The following is a 15,864-nucleotide window of genomic DNA, read 5'->3' as shown; positions in this document are numbered from 1 at the left end:
ACACTATCACCTGATGAAGGAGCGTCACTCCAAAAGCTAGTGTGCTTCCAATTAAACCTGTTGGACTATAACCTGGTGTTGTGTGATTTTTAACTTTGTACACCCCAGTCCAACACCGGCATCTCCAAGTCATCCCTAAAGCAAAGCATTGATTCAGTGCAGCCGTGGAATTACAACAGGGATAACAGGTAAATCTGTAATTCTGGAACAGGTATCAAATGCACAAGGTCAGAAGTGTCTTCCGGTGACATAATACCAACAGGATGACTTAAAAACACTGAAAACTGTCTGAGATAATCCATACAAAATGGATGCATTTTGCAACTGTCAGAGACAGTAGTGAAATGTTCAATAGTGCAATACTAATTGAAAAGGGAGATTTATCATTCGATGTTGCAAACATTATAAGCGCACTGTTGTGCCAAATTCAGGAGTGTTAATATTAATTACATTGTTTGCTTTAGGTGTTTTTAGCTACATAAGTAGCATTAACAACAAATTGCTTTTCATTTACCAGCATATCCCTGTTTAGCATCTGATTCAACTTACTGCTCAACATGCTGATTTTTTTGTACATATAACCAGATGAGCTAAGTCACGCATATGATCTTTTCAGTTTTAAAGGTCTTCCCATGAGTAAAACTAATAGGAAATTAGGATGTGGTAAACAGAAATAAATTCTGCTTGAACACAATTCATTTTAATTACTTAGTTCAAAGGTGATATATTTTATTGTGTAATTACAGCCCTTTGTTCATTCTCAAACCTGGGTCAATAAAGCATTTTATGCTGATGGAAGGGCAATAAATAGTGACACCGACAGGAATCAAAGTACCCATTTCACTAGACTCTGGTCAGACAAGAAGTACCTTGAGAAACATATGGTTTAGCTAACTGTAAAGTGAATCTTATCCCTTTGATTTTTATGTTTACCTGTCATGTTTAAATCTAATTTTAAAAGGGCAATGATGATCAAATGAAGTTTATTTTGCATGATATTGTGAAGAATATGTATTTATTGCAGAGCAGCAGTTCCGTGACTGAGTTTCACAGATGGGTTGTTTAATATCCCCACTAGAACAATATTTATGATAGGATCCTTAATTTTCAATTAGGTAAAGTTAAATAAACGACTGTCCCTGAAACGCAAACAATAATAAATATGGCTGAACATTAACTTTAATAACCATGTGCATTTACGCAACTTACTAGCAAGGATGTGGGAGAGATACTTTCACTAAACCATAAGACACAATATAAAAATAATACTCCAATAATAAACTGCTAAGTTATAGCTACAACATGCACTCACATGGTGCCCATGCAGAAAGAATGCATGTTGGTGATCACCATGGAATCCCCTACCTTGTCAGTCCCAAGTTTTAGTGCATGACCAGGACAGCTGCTGAGCATTTGCACATCACTTTCCCCAATGAGAAATGGACAAGATGATAAATGGACAAGATGATAAATATAAATAATAACAATATACAGGTTGCATCTTCTTGGGGTGCTGAAATTCAACATTATTGAAAGAGGACTGGGTCAGATGCACGACAGTGTCACAAAGAAAATGCAAAAGGCTCTATCAAATATGCTGTCAAGATTAGAGTGGTTCTGGAAAAGCACAGCAGGTCAGGCAGCATCCGAGGAGCAGGAAAATCAATGTTTAGGACAAAAGGCCTTCATGATTCCTGACCTGCTGTGCTTTCCTGCTCCATTCTAATCTTGACTCTAATCTCCAGCATCTGCAGCACCCACTTCTGCCTCTATCAAATATGCTGCCAGTCCTCTGGTGCAGCACTCTAATGCTCATCTTTCTTGTTATGTGCTTGAACAAATAAAATCACCATGCCAAGTGCTATCAAACTCAGTTGCAAGGCTCAACAACCATCCACGAGAACTACTTGCATCTATTTTGCTTCAAACACATCACATCTGTCCTTCATTAGACAATTAGTTTGCACCACTAAGATTGTCTCCTTCTCTCAGCCAATATAAAATATTTTTCTTGAGAATTTAATGATCCCTGCAAGGTCCCTTTTTATAGTGTTGTGATGGAAAATATTTTTCAGCAACACATCATCAAATAAGGCAAGAACTATACTCATAAAGAGAATAAAATTGTAATATTGACAATAAAAATGTATTTAAACATAAAGGACTAGACAGCAGAACAGCAGCATACTCTGTCATTGAATAATTACATTTGCTCCTAAGATTTCTTTTTCGAGATCTGACCATTCATTTTCTGAGCTAAATGTGCAAATCAAATAATGTCTTATATTTTTCATTAAAGCAATAACAGCAACTGTTTAAAGTGGATTTTTACAGTCTAATCTCCCTCAGTGTACTATGACACGTTTGTGACTGTGGCATCAGAACAAACAGATCTTGAATGACAGTGCTTTGTGTAGTAATGTGAAAGATCAAGGCCACTGGTTTATAGTTTCACTGAAAAATGGATGGAGCCATGGAATGTGATCTCCAAGACTTATCCAGTTGCCATAAGTCAATGGCCCTGCCACTAAGCTTCAAATTATTCTAGTATCATAGGTTTTGCTGAAATGACTTAAACTTTGTGCATGTGTAAATCTCAATGGAATAAAACTTTGCGGCGATTGTGACCTCATAGTCATATCACCAGGCTAGTAACACAGGGATCAAACCCCATGCTGCATCGAGTGGAACTTCAATTTTAAAATCTGAAATATAAAACTAGTCTCAGTAATCGTGGCCATGATGACTGACAGCTATCTTAGTGAAAGTTCTAATGAAGAGTCTCATGTCGGACTCGAAATGTTAACCGTTTTTATTCTCTCCACTGTTGCTGCCAGACCTCTAGCACTTCCTGTAGTGAAAGTTCACCTGGTTCACTGAAGGGAAGGTAACTTTCTATCTTTGGGCAGCCTGTATATCATGTGAGTTGAGCAATGTGGTTGACTCTTAATTATTCTCCAGAAATCAACCAGCAACCACTCAGTTCATAGGCAAAAGGGGCTGGGCAATAGATTCTGGGCCTTGACTGCAACACCCACATCCAGTGCAAGAATTAGAAAACATTTCTCTTTCTTCACCCAGGAGGAATATGACTTGCTGATGGAACTGTTGCTTGCTTCGACAGAAAACTAACCAATGCTATTGTCTTCAGTTATACACATGGTTCATATTGGGAACCTGTCTAATCATTTAAAAACTCGTGAGAAGAGCCTGTGGCATTGTTAAATCGTGGAGGATTGTTTCTTTTTTCTTGTTACTGGCATGTCCTTTAATTATATAGCAACATCTTTTACTAATTTTTAGGGAAAAATAGGCAATCTGACAGCTAAGTCATTACAAGTTAAAGTGGTCACTCAAAACAAAAGCAAGCACACACTACAGCACTTCATGATGGGGGGGGCGGATACAGTGTTTTTAAAAAAATAAATAATGCATGACACGTTGAAGGATGTATGTATTTGCTGTGTGATGATTATGTTCAACCAATATTCAATATCCAATGAGGATTAAGCGTAACCTGCCTTCAAATGATCAATTGACCCAGTGAGACCAAATGTGAAAATTTATCCTTATGTCATTTAAAGTATAGAATAAACCAAAATAGAAGAAAAATACTTAGTGCACTTAATAATGTACCCTCTATTTTTTCTGGAGTGTGTATGTGAACGACGTAAGTGCACAACCCCTTGAGGATTTATTGTGGGGCTATGCAAGTGTGAAAACCTGAAGGAGCGTCCTTGTGTGCTACCTGCTGGTGAACTTTTCGGTTGCTGCACAATTTGCAGCCTACAGGGAACAGTGCACTTAGTTCTTCATTCATTAGTCCTTATAGACCTTAACTTATGGCTCACAAGAAATTGCATAATGTTTTTGCTTCAATAGTTCTTATTCAGTTCTTATTTTGCATATATCACTTGTTCTACATATAACCTGTCTGCTGTTTCCTGATCAACCGCTCCAGTGGCATTCACCTGCAAACATTTAATGCCACAGGGCACAGCCAGCATTCTAGAACACGTGCTTCTTCTAACAACTTTACTCAGAAGGTGTGGAATTGGATTTTGATGGCTGGACAATACTTAAACAAATGACCCAAATCACCAGCAATAGTCATGAGTTCATTGATTGCTGTATTTCTGATGACCCCTTAATAATTTTTAACATTTACATTAATTGTCTTTCTGCTCAGGGTAATTTAAATGCACCATCCCAATTACACTGTTTCCTGATTTACTGTGCCACAACACTGACAGGAACAAAAGCAACCAGACAACAGAAATATTAATACTGACATTTTAAATAATAAAATGAAAACAGATGACCATGAACAATTTTAAAACACACTCTCTGACTTCTAAGATTTTAAAAAATGTCATATTTATAGATCAAGTATGTCTTTGTGAAGGTATTCATTCCAATAATACCACTTAGAAATATTTCTAAGTGATTGTGGTACATTTTAGGTGGAAGCTAAAGCTCTTTCCCCTCACTATATGCAGCAAGCAATTCCTAATAATAAACAATACACAGTAGGTCTTGAGATTGGTGACATATTTATATTACATACAGGACAAATGTCTTAACCATGCACAGCATTACAGTATCACATTTAACACTATTGTACAAAAATAACAAATGACACGGTGTATGGGTAAATGTCTTGCAGTTATGCATATTTTGTGCATTTTTACTAAGGAACCCAGATTAAATTAAATCAAAAACTCCAAGATGTTGACAACACTAGAGTTTAATCAGGAGCTGTCAGCACACAATATGTTAAATGAAGTGTAGGGCACGCAGATCCAAAACAAAACAAAATAACAGGATGAGCCATTTTTCTTGTGTGTTAAGCAATTTGATCTCATACAGTCACATTAGTACAGAGGCATCATTCCATAAATGGAGGAGGGCATGCTACTGCAGTTAAAAGTGCCATAAATACTGCTTTCGGCTCTTTATCATCAATAAAAAATATTTCCCATTTGGTATAATTATCTGTACAGTAGCAGATTGAGCCCTACATTCATAGCCTTTGCTGTTATGATGCCCCTGCAGATGGAATACTGCGAGATCCACTTCTACCTAGTAAAAGGAATCCTCTCAGAAGTTAGCATTCCATTAGCAGGTGAGTGAAATACTAAACGTCCATTTTGTTCATGTTCTGTTCACTATTAGAAGCCCTTTATGTAGCAATAGGCTTCCAGAGATGAGAAAAGAATGTACATTAACCAAAGCAAAGTGAAAATTACTGAGGTTAAAATCTTGGCAGTCCGTGGTCCACCCAACTCGCCACCAATCTCTGGCTTCCTTCGGTACAGTAACACACCAAAGTTTATGAAAGCAAATATAGTATAGAGAGTGACTGAAAAGGCCAGGTTTCCAGGCAGCACCTCAAACTTCTTTCCCTGAGCATTCCAATAGATTGCTGCAACTGTCCAGGCCACCCCAATTCCTAAGAAAATATTCACAGCATTGCTCCCAGTCACATTACCAATAGAAGCATCAGCATACTGGTCTTGAATTGCAGCTACTTTACTGGCAAAGGTATCTGTAAAACAAAACAAGAAACAACGAGCTCTTTAAATTGTTAGACTATCAAGTTGTCATCTTATGCAGGTTGTAATATTAATTCAACTTGTTGGTCATTAATTTCCATGTCAGCGAGTAAATTCTCCGTAATAAATGTCACCTGAGGAAGAAATAACTATTAGTTTTCACAAGGCCATAACAGGCTCAAATACACTGGGTTTTTGGACAATATTTTCCACTGCACACTTGTAAAATGGCCCAGGAAAATGGTTTGGATTTAGGATGGGGAGGCAGTAAAATAATAATAATCTCTGTGGACTAGTAACAGTAATGCAACACCAATGTTCTGGCAATGTAAAATTACACCATGGCAGATGGTGAAAGATTAATTTGACAAAAATCTGAACTATTTTCATAGAGACCATGTCAACGTAGGCCCCCTACAGGTAGAAATGGGGGAATGTATAATAGGGGACAAAGAAATGGCTGAGCAACTGAATACATACTTTGGTTGTCTTCACAAAAAGGGACACAAATCAGTTAACAGAAATGATGCAGAATGCAAAATTTAGTGACAGGGAAGAACTGAAGGAGATCAATATGAGTAGAGAAATGGTGCTGGGCAAATTGAGGGGATTGCAGGCAGATAAATCCCCAGGGCCTGACAATCTACATTCCAGAGTACTTAAGGAAGTGGTTCTAGAAATAGTGGAAGTATTGTTGGTCGTCTTCCAGGATTCTATAGACTCTGTTACAGTCCCTGCACATTGGAGGGTACCTAATGTAACTCTAGTACTCAAAAAGGGAGGCAGAGAGAAAGTAGGGAATTATAGACCAGCAAGCCTAACATTCGTAGTGGGGAAAGTTCTCGAATCCATTATCAAGGACCTTATACCTGAGCATTGAGAAAGCAGTGGCAGGATCAGAGTCAGCATGGACTTATGAAGGGAAAATTATGCCTGACAAATCTATTGGAATTCTATGAAAATGTAACTAGTAGAATTGACAAGGGGGAGCCAATTGATGTGGTACATTTGGACGTTCAGAAAGTGTTTGACAAAGTCCGGCATGAGAGATTATTGTGCAAGATACAAGCGGATGGGATTGTGGCAAGTGTATTAGATGGAGTGAAGACCACTTGGCAGAGAAGAAACAAATAGAAGGAATTAATGGGTCCTTTTCAAATTGGCAGTCAACTAGTAGGATGCCACAGGGATTTGTGCTGGGACCCCAGCTATTCACAATAAACATTAATGATATGGATGAAGGAAGAAAATGTAACATCTCAAATTTTGCAGATGATACCACATTGGGTGGGAGGGTGAACTGTAATGAGGATGCAGAGATCTTTCAGGTTGGGTGAGTAGGCAAATGAATGGGCAGATAATTGGGTAAATATGAGGTTATTCACTTTGGAAACAAAAACAAGATTACTACTTGAAAGGCTGTAAATTGGGAGAGGGGAGTGTGCAGCGGGACCAGGGTGTTCTTGAGCACCAGTCGCTGAAAGTAAGCATGCAGGTGTAGCAGGTCGTAAAGAAGACCAATGGCATGGTGGCCTTCATTATGAAAGGTTTCGAGTTCAAGAGCAGAGATGTGTTGTTGAAGTTGTACAGGGCCTTGGTGCAGAATATTGTGTGCAGTTTTGGTCTCTTTTTCTGAGGAAGGATGATCTTACCCCCGAGGGAGTGCAGCGAAGGTTTACCAGGCTGATTCTGGAGATGGCAGGACTGACATATGAGGAGAGATTGACTAGGTTAGGATTATTTTCACTGGAGTTCAGACCTGTGAGGGGGTCCTCAGAGATTTATAAAATTCTAACAGGACTAGGCAGGGTAGATGCAAGGAGGATGTTCCCGATGGTGGGTGTGTTCAGAACCATGGGTCACAGTCTGAGGATTTAGGTGCACCATTTAGGACGGAGATGAGACTTTGCTTCACCCAAAGAGTGGTGAGCCTGTGGAATTTATTACCACAGGAAGTAGTTGATGCTAAAACACTGAATACATTCAAGAAGCGGCTAGATATAGCACTTAGGGCGAATGGGGAGAAAGCAGGATTAATCTACTGACAGCCAGTCATGACCATGATGAACGGCTGAACAGGCTTGAAGGGCCAAATGGTCTCCTCCTGCTCCTATCTTCTATGCTTCTACTGTTGACTGTCTTAAGAAACTATCTAGTTAACTAAAGCTCTTTAGGAAGGGAAATCTGCCATCCTTACCTGACCCACACTTGACTCCAGACCCACAGCAGTGTGCTTCACTCTCACCTGTCCTCTGTAATGGCCAAGCAAAAGACTTGCTTCAAGGGAAATTAGGGATGGGCAACAAAGGCTGGCTGAGCCAATGATATCCATGCCCCTTGGAAAATGAAAGAAAAATTTATAGACCAGATGCACAGCTCCTATTTGTGGACATAATCTGAGCCAGCTTTGAATTAAGGTCGAAGTAGGAGCCAGTGAAAGCAATGTGGTTTACCAGGCACCATAACCATTTTCACCTGTAAAATGCAAACCAATTCCTATCTCAAAATATGTTCTTGTCAGAAACAGTGAGAAGCAAATTGAAGAGAGGCGAAAGGAAAGCACAGAGAGTTAGGGAAAATGAGAGGTTGAGAGCGAGTGAGTGAGAAGGAAAGACAAAAGAGGAGATGAAAATAATTACAGATAAATACATTGGAAAAAATAGAGAAGCAAATAGAGATGGAGGGAAACACAGAGACAAGTTTAAAGAGTGAAGATTGGGTGGTGAAGCATCCTCATGTCTGTGTTAAGTGGGTGGCCCTAATTCTGAAATTATGCCCTCTAGTCCTAGACTCTCCCACAAGAGGAAATGGAAACAGTCTTTCCACATCTACCCTCTGGAGTCCCCTAGAATCTTGTATGTTTCAATAAGGATGCCTCTTATTTTGATAAATTCCAAAGAGTATAGGCCCTCCACTCTTTCACCTCCCTCACTGCATGGTGCCAACTTGGCCTTGGCAATACCGCACACTCCCATTAATATGGCTGTTTCCAATAAAGTCCGACTGCAGTCTGGTCAGGAGCTCTGAGGGGAGGGACCTTCTTACCAGATGCAGGAAGAAGTCTCAGCTCAAGGAAATGAATGGTCTGTGGATAGTAATGTTGTGGGACTAGTTGCCAGAGTGGACCCGTTCACTTGGTGGGGGTGGGGGATGGGTGATTATGGTGGGTGCAGTGTCCCTGCCTGGCACTACGTGAAATTCCAAAACAATAACTTCAACGTTTCATGCAACTAAGCTGTTGTGACATGCTACATTCCAAGTAAGAGCCATGTTGAATTTTTAAAAGCAAACCATTGATGGGATGCAGATGACTTTCTCTTCAATGTACCAGATGGATAAGGACAGCACATTCCCATCTCATTAGGGGAACTATTCCGGACTTTAGGATTTATAAAGGCCAGCTGTTCCTATTAAGACATGCTAAGACAAATACAATGTTTCCAACCAGCACACTGCAATGTGAATCCATGCCCTTAGAATTGTTCATATAAGCCTACAGATTACAGGTCCAGCTACAGAATCATTACACTACAACATTTTAGGATAGCATGGTGGCTCAGTGGTTAGCACTGGGGCCTCTCTGCGCCAGGAAGCCAGGTTTGATTCCACTCTTGTGTGTATGTGTGGAGTTTGTACATTCTTGCCCAGTCTGCATGGGTTTCTTTCGGGTGCTCGGGTTTCCTCCCACAGCCTAAAGATGTGTAAATTAGGTGGATTGGTCAAGGGAAATGCAGGGTTTTAGGGTAAGAATGGGGAGGTGGATCTGGGTGGGATGCTCTTTGGAAGGTTGATGTGGACTCGATGGGCCGAACAGCCTGCTTCCACATTGTAGGAATTCTATGATTCACTTCTAGACCACTTCAACAACACTCACTCCACTCATACCTTTCTCACTGTAACTTATTTCACAATTCTGTCACAATGCTGTTCCATGCTCCAGTGATAAATAGTCGACCGAGACATTACTTCAGAGTAGTCTTAGGTCCAATCTGGAGGAATCTAACATGTAAAAAAGAATTAACTTCTTTCTTAGCATTCTTCATACATACTGAGAGAGACTGGGCAGCCACTTGTATATGAAGTACTCTGTTGTATCCATTGCAACATATAATCACAATAAATTAAATAATATCTGAATCAATATATATCACTTTCAGAAGCTACTAAATTCCCTAATTGATTTTTGCATTATTGGCTGAGTCAACCAGTTATAAAATGTGCATAGTGGAAATTTCCATCAGTGTTGCCCATTCCACCAAAACCGCCCTCACCCCGTTGCATTCATCAAGCAATTTGTGAACAACCTTTGTGTTTAATACCTTTCACTAGAATGTGCTTCCAAATTCAGGTAACCTTTAGTTTTTTCCAATTTTCCTGAAACTCAATTGGCACCAACATTTTGATGAATGCTCCACTCATAACTCTCTCATTGTAATTTATTTTTTAATTCCATTCTGAGTTCCAATCACAATATAGTCTTGGCTCTCCTCCCAGGTTGCAATTTATTTCAAAACCTGAATTTGTTCCTTCATACTACGTACACTGTATCACTGTCAAAAAAAGAATCAGCGTGATGAGTCAGGTCTCAGAAAACAATAAAGGATACCATGACCGTTTTTCCTTCCACACAGTGACACAAATCTTAGTTACAACATATTATTTCGTACCTGACGCATGTAGAATCCCAGTGTTGTGGTCAAAACCAGATTACAGAGAAACCTACACCCATTAAAACTTCAGTTGAACCTTTCTAAAATTAGGTTCCAGGGACATGGTAGTTGGTGGGGGGAGGGGGACTTAAAATAATGTGGGAAAACAGAGTTGGGGAGACAGAGACAGTGTGTATGAAAGCATGCTAGTGTGAGTGTATATATTGTTTGTGTGAGTGAGTATGAATGAATGAGTATAACTGAGTGTGTGTGAATGAGTACGAGTGTGAGTGAGTGAATGATTGAGTGGGGAGTGAGAGGGAGGGAGGGAGGGACGGCTTAAATCAGGGAAGGTGGGTGAGGAAGATCCAAAGCTTCTCAGCGCTACGGAAATAGATGGAAATTGCAAAGGATTGTTTCCCCCAGCCACAGGCCAATTGATGCCCTTCAATAGACAATTAAGGGCAACTTAAGGGTTTTCTCCTGCCCTTTTGAACAGCAGTGTTGGTTCCTTCAGGGAGATGGGAAAATGCCCAGCAAATGTTCAGTGCCTCCCTGTGGGCATAGGGATGGATGGGGGCCCCTCACAACTGGGGACTCTGAATCCTACAGAAAAGTATTTCCAGCAAGAATAGTCACCCTTGTGACAACTACCATGCCACCTTCACCAACCACAATCATTCCCACTCTCTCAGCCCGCACACTTGAGCCCGGGTGACTGACTGCAGCAACTCAGTCCCCATGTACTTCCTGCCAAGAGCAGTACCCATCACTGCCAGTGGAACTGCTGCTGGGATTAGAAATTGTTTCTGATTAGTCAGTAGGTTCTGGAGGCAGATGGGAGCAGCTCATTGGTACCAGACTGCCCCAGAATCTGGTCCCAGAAGTTGCTGAGGTAAAGCTGTCCCTGTTGTGACCTGTGGTTCAGACATGAGATTATTTAATGTATTACTGAGTACTTTCTGTGTCTGCTGCAGAAAATGACTGCCCCATTTTAACAGATCAATCCAAGAAAATCAATTGTAGAAATCTCATGTACCTACTTCGCCCAAAGAATAAAGTCACTGGGTATTGAATGACAATTGGTTGGAATGAGCTTTCCCAAGCACACTGGATAGTTTCAAATAAAAATACAGTCTGAGAAGGGCAATCGCGTGGGAACCAGAGTTATTTTACTTCAGATGTCATAAAAATAGACGTATTTCTCCGCTTTTAATGCTTCTGCTACCTTGATTAAACTTTGTTATATATATCATTCACTTTCTTTTGCAGGAGAAAAGATCTACATCACCATCTTCAATGCATTAGATGCTGCTGTCCATTACACCTCCAATTTTGGCGTCATCTGCAAACTCACTAACCATTCCTCCTATATTCACATCCAATTCATTTATATAAATGACAAAAAGCAGTGGACCCAGCGCCGATCCTTGCAGCATACCACTGGTCACAGGCCTACACTTCTACAATGTTCTCCATGTATAAAAACTAATCCCAATTTATTCCAATCAAAACAAAATCTGTGGATCCTGGAATTCCCTTCGTATTCCTTAAATCAATTCAAATAAACTCCGAACAATACAGCAAAATAAGGATTCCAATTCAACATATTGAAACTTTTATTTGTGGGATGCTCGTTACCCTTGAGAAGATGGTGGTTAGCTGCCTTCTTGAACTGCTGCAGTCCCCCTGTTGTGAGTTGACCCACAATACCATTAGGGAGGGAAATCCAGGATTTTGACCCAGAGACAGTGAAGAAACTGCAATATGTTTTCAAGTCAGGAATGGAGAGTGGCCTGGAGGGGAACTTAAATGTGGTCATGGCCCCATATATCTGCTGCCTTTCTCCTTCTAGATGGAAGTGGTTGTGGGTTCTGGAAGGTGTTGTATTGTGAACCTTCAGTGAATCTCTGCAGTGCATCTTGTAGATAGTACACACTGCTGCTATTGAGTGCCGGTGGTGGAGGGAGTGGATGCTTGTGGATGCTGTGCCAATCAAGTGGGCTGCTTTGTTGTGGATGGTATCAAGCTTCTTGAGTGTTGTTGGGGATATGCTCATCCAGGCAAGTAGAAATGTTCTACCACATAGGCTTTGGGGAGTTAGGTGAGTTACTCACCGCAGTATTTCTAGTCTCTCTTGACCTGCTCTTGTAGGTGCTGTGTTTATGTGGTGAGTCCAGTTGAGTTTGTGTCAGCTCTCACACAGATTGCGACATTACATTTTGGATACTGTTTGAAAGCATTTCTGGCTGATAAGTACAGAACATGGGTATGAGGAAGATAAGAATGGCCTGTCGCAGAGCTGTTTACCTGTGGAGTGTGCTTTCCTCAAGTGTTGATGAGGAATTGTTTTTGAGAATGAAGGGAACTTCCTGAGATGGCCATGCAAGGATCACAGAGTTATAGGCCATCCAGTTGGAAATGCCACATTCAGCCCATTCATTGCCAGTATGTTGTTAAAGTCAAAGGGGCATTCATCATTGCCATGAGTGGGCCTTCCCCTGAATTTTCAGGCAAGGGGTCAGTGTTAAAAGGCTCTGTGAGATCTCAAATCTATTTTAGTTGGGAAATGCCAAATGGATGATCCATCTCAGCTTCCCCACTGATCCCCAGCATTACAAATACCAGTCTTCGGTCAATTCAATTCACTCCAAGTGATGCCAAGAAATGGTTGGAATCACTGGATACTGCAAATCCTATGGGCCTTGACAATGTTTCAGCAATAGTACTGAAGACTTGTGCTCCAAAAATAGTTGCCACCCCTAACCAGGCTATTCCAGTACAGCGTTGAGAGTGTGTTACTGGGAAAGCACAGCAGATCAACAGCATCTGAGGAGCAGGAGAATCAACGTTTCGGGCAAAAGCCCTTCATCAGGAATGAGGCTTATGGGCTGGGGGCGGTTGGGGACCTGAGAGATAAATGGGAGGGGGCGGGGTGGGATTGGGGAGAAAAAGGTAGCTGAGAAAGTGATAGGTAGATGAAGGTAAGGGAGAAGGTGATAGTCCGGGGCGGGGGGGGAGGTGATGGACAGGTCCGGAGGGCGGTGCCAAGTTGGAGGCTTGGGACTGGGATAATGTCGGGGGTAGGGGACATGAGGAAGCTGTTGAAATCCAGATTTATCTGGTGTGGTTGCATGGTCCCAAGGCAGAATATGAGGCATTCTCCCCCCAGGCATTGGGTGGTAACAGTTTGGCAGTGGAGGAGGCCCAGGACCTGCATATCCTTGACAGAGTGGGAGGGAGAGTTGTAATGTTCAGCCATGGGGTGGTGGGGTTGGTGGGTATGGGTGTCCCTTCAGGCACGGGGTTGTGGGGTTGGTGGGTGTGGGTGTCCCAGCATCTGCAGTCCTCACTTTCTCCTATTCCAGTACAGCTACAACACTGTCACCTAACTTTCAATGTGGAAAATTACCCAGATATGTCCTGTATGTAAAAATCAGGACAAATCTAACTCTGCTAATTAACACCCCATCAGTCCACCCGCAATCATTAGCAAACTTTATGGAAGGTGTCATCAACAGTAAAATCAAGCGCACATGCAAAGGAATAACTTGTTCAAGTGATGCCCAGTTTGAGTTCCACTCAGCTCTAGATCTCATTAAGATCTCTTGGTCCAGACATGAACAAATGAGCTGAACTTGAGATGCGAGGTGAGACTGACTTGTCTTTGATGTCAAGACAACATACTGGGTATGACGTCAAAGAGACCTGGCAAAATTAGACTCAATGGGAATCAACTCTGGAGTGGTTGGAGTCATACCTGGCACATAGGAAAATGGCCATGGGTGTTGAAGGTCAGTCATCTCAGCTCTAAGACATCTTTGCAGGAATTCCTCAGGATAGTGTCCTAGGCCCAACATTTTCAATTGCTTCATCAATTACCTTCCCACCATCATAAGGTCAGAAGTGGCAATGTTCACTGAGTCTGTGTACATATTCAGCAAGAGTTGAACAATACCCAGGTTTGGATTGATAAGTGACAAGTAACAACCCTGTCACACAAGTGCCAGACATTCACTATATTGTGAAATAGTGAGCTGTTGAGGATCATGAGAATCTGGCACAAAAGAGAAATAGAGACCTGGGGTAGAATGAAAGGGCAGGAATCAATGGCTGAATGGTCAACCTTTGCTTCAATTTTTAAAAATTTTCAGCTTAGCTCCAACAAGACAGAATCTAATTATTGCTTCTTATATTCCATCTCTGAATTTCCTGCTATCAACATCCTGGACCTTATCACTGACCAGAAACTGAACTGCACAAGCCATACAAATACTATTGATACAAGAGATCAGATGCTCAGAATACTTCAGTGAATAACTCATCTCCTGACTCCCAAAGCCTGTCCGCTATTTACAAGGCGCAAGTGAGAAATGTGATGGAATACATCCCACTTGCCTGGATGAGTGCAACTCCAATACATTCTAGAAGCTTGACACCATTCAGGATATAGTGAGCTGTTTGACTGAATCCCTTTCCATGACCTTCAATGTTCACTCTCTGCACTGCTGACGAATAGGTGGGAATAATGTTTACGATCCACAAAGTACATTACAGTAACTCACCAGAGCGCCTTCAACAGCAACTTCTGTATACTAAACCTCTATCAACTAGAAATACAAGGGCAAGAGATGCTTGAGAATACTAGAACTTACAAGTGTCTCTCTAAGCTACTCATCATCCTGACTTGGAATGATTGCGCTGCCCATTATTGTTCTTCCCTTTAGAGTCCTTTAAGTCTAAAGACTGCAGCAGTTCAAGGAAACAACTCACCTCACCTTCTCTAGGGCAATGAGCGATGGGCAATAAATGCTTGCCTTGGGAACAATGCTCGCATCCCATGCATTAATTTTTTAAAACTACTCAATTCCACAGTAACCCATTCTTAAGAATTTTAAGAGACAAAATAATCAAGATTTAGACGAGTGAACAATCAGCCTTTCCAGCATATCCAGCTTTGTCACTCACATTATGTTTTGAGCCCTGGTTAAGAGACAGCAATCTGGGGGTATTTAGAGAGTGACGTATGCAGTGAGGGGTGCACGGAGCTTAAATGGATAGAAGAATCTGGACACTAAGATAAGAAAGAGAGCAGTTGCTCACTGCAGGATCAGGAGATATCTGATCTCAGTTGAATAGCTTTGAAAGCCAAATGTCATGGGCCTTACTTTTGAAAGAAGATGCTTGCAAGGCATGTCCAGTCATTGGGTGACTCTGAGGATGTGCAGCAGATGTTAAGAAAGAGTATGCTGACAAATTTGGGCTCCAGAGTTTATAGTCCACTTTCTAGTGTAGACAATGAGAAAAGAAACCTCAAGTTTAAAGCCAACAATGACAAATAACGAATGCTAATAATACATCTGAAACACATTACTTAGCCATTACTGACATTTACATCCAATTAGAAGAAAAACCCTGCATATATTCTGCCTTGTAAATTGCACTTAGGACAAATTTATCTAATGATACCTGCCTAACGGTGCTCTTTTTTTCTGTGCATTGTCGAGGAAGTTACATCAATCATATGATTAATCTACAACCGAGGCCTTATTCTTTACAGTAAAATGTCTTTTATAGCTGTATATCTATGAACTTTCCAAAAAAATTGATTCTATTATAAATGATTCCATCCTTAGCTGCACTTATTAACGTGGAGAATG

General features: G+C 41.0%; 1 protein-coding gene across 6 annotated transcripts in view; it reads right to left on the bottom strand.

Moving 5' to 3' along the window:
- Positions 1–4,113: 4,113 nt before the first annotated feature.
- Positions 4,114–15,864, bottom strand: part of LOC140457887 (sodium/calcium exchanger 1-like) — a 310,251-nt gene continuing 298,500 nt past the window's right edge. For all 6 annotated transcript variants that reach the window (XM_072551648.1, XM_072551667.1, XM_072551633.1 and 3 more), the window contains one exon: positions 4,114–5,548. In XM_072551648.1, coding sequence (XP_072407749.1) covers positions 5,172–5,548 — 377 coding nt within the window. In that variant the 3' untranslated portion in view covers positions 4,114–5,171. The remainder of the gene's footprint in view (positions 5,549–15,864) is intronic.

The sequence above is a fragment of the Chiloscyllium punctatum genome, chromosome 3, assembly GCF_047496795.1.
Source record: "Chiloscyllium punctatum isolate Juve2018m chromosome 3, sChiPun1.3, whole genome shotgun sequence".
In the NCBI taxonomy this organism is placed as follows: Eukaryota; Metazoa; Chordata; class Chondrichthyes; order Orectolobiformes; family Hemiscylliidae; genus Chiloscyllium; species Chiloscyllium punctatum.
Note: the sequence above shows the minus strand (reverse complement) of the source record. Positions and strands in the feature narration are given on the sequence as shown.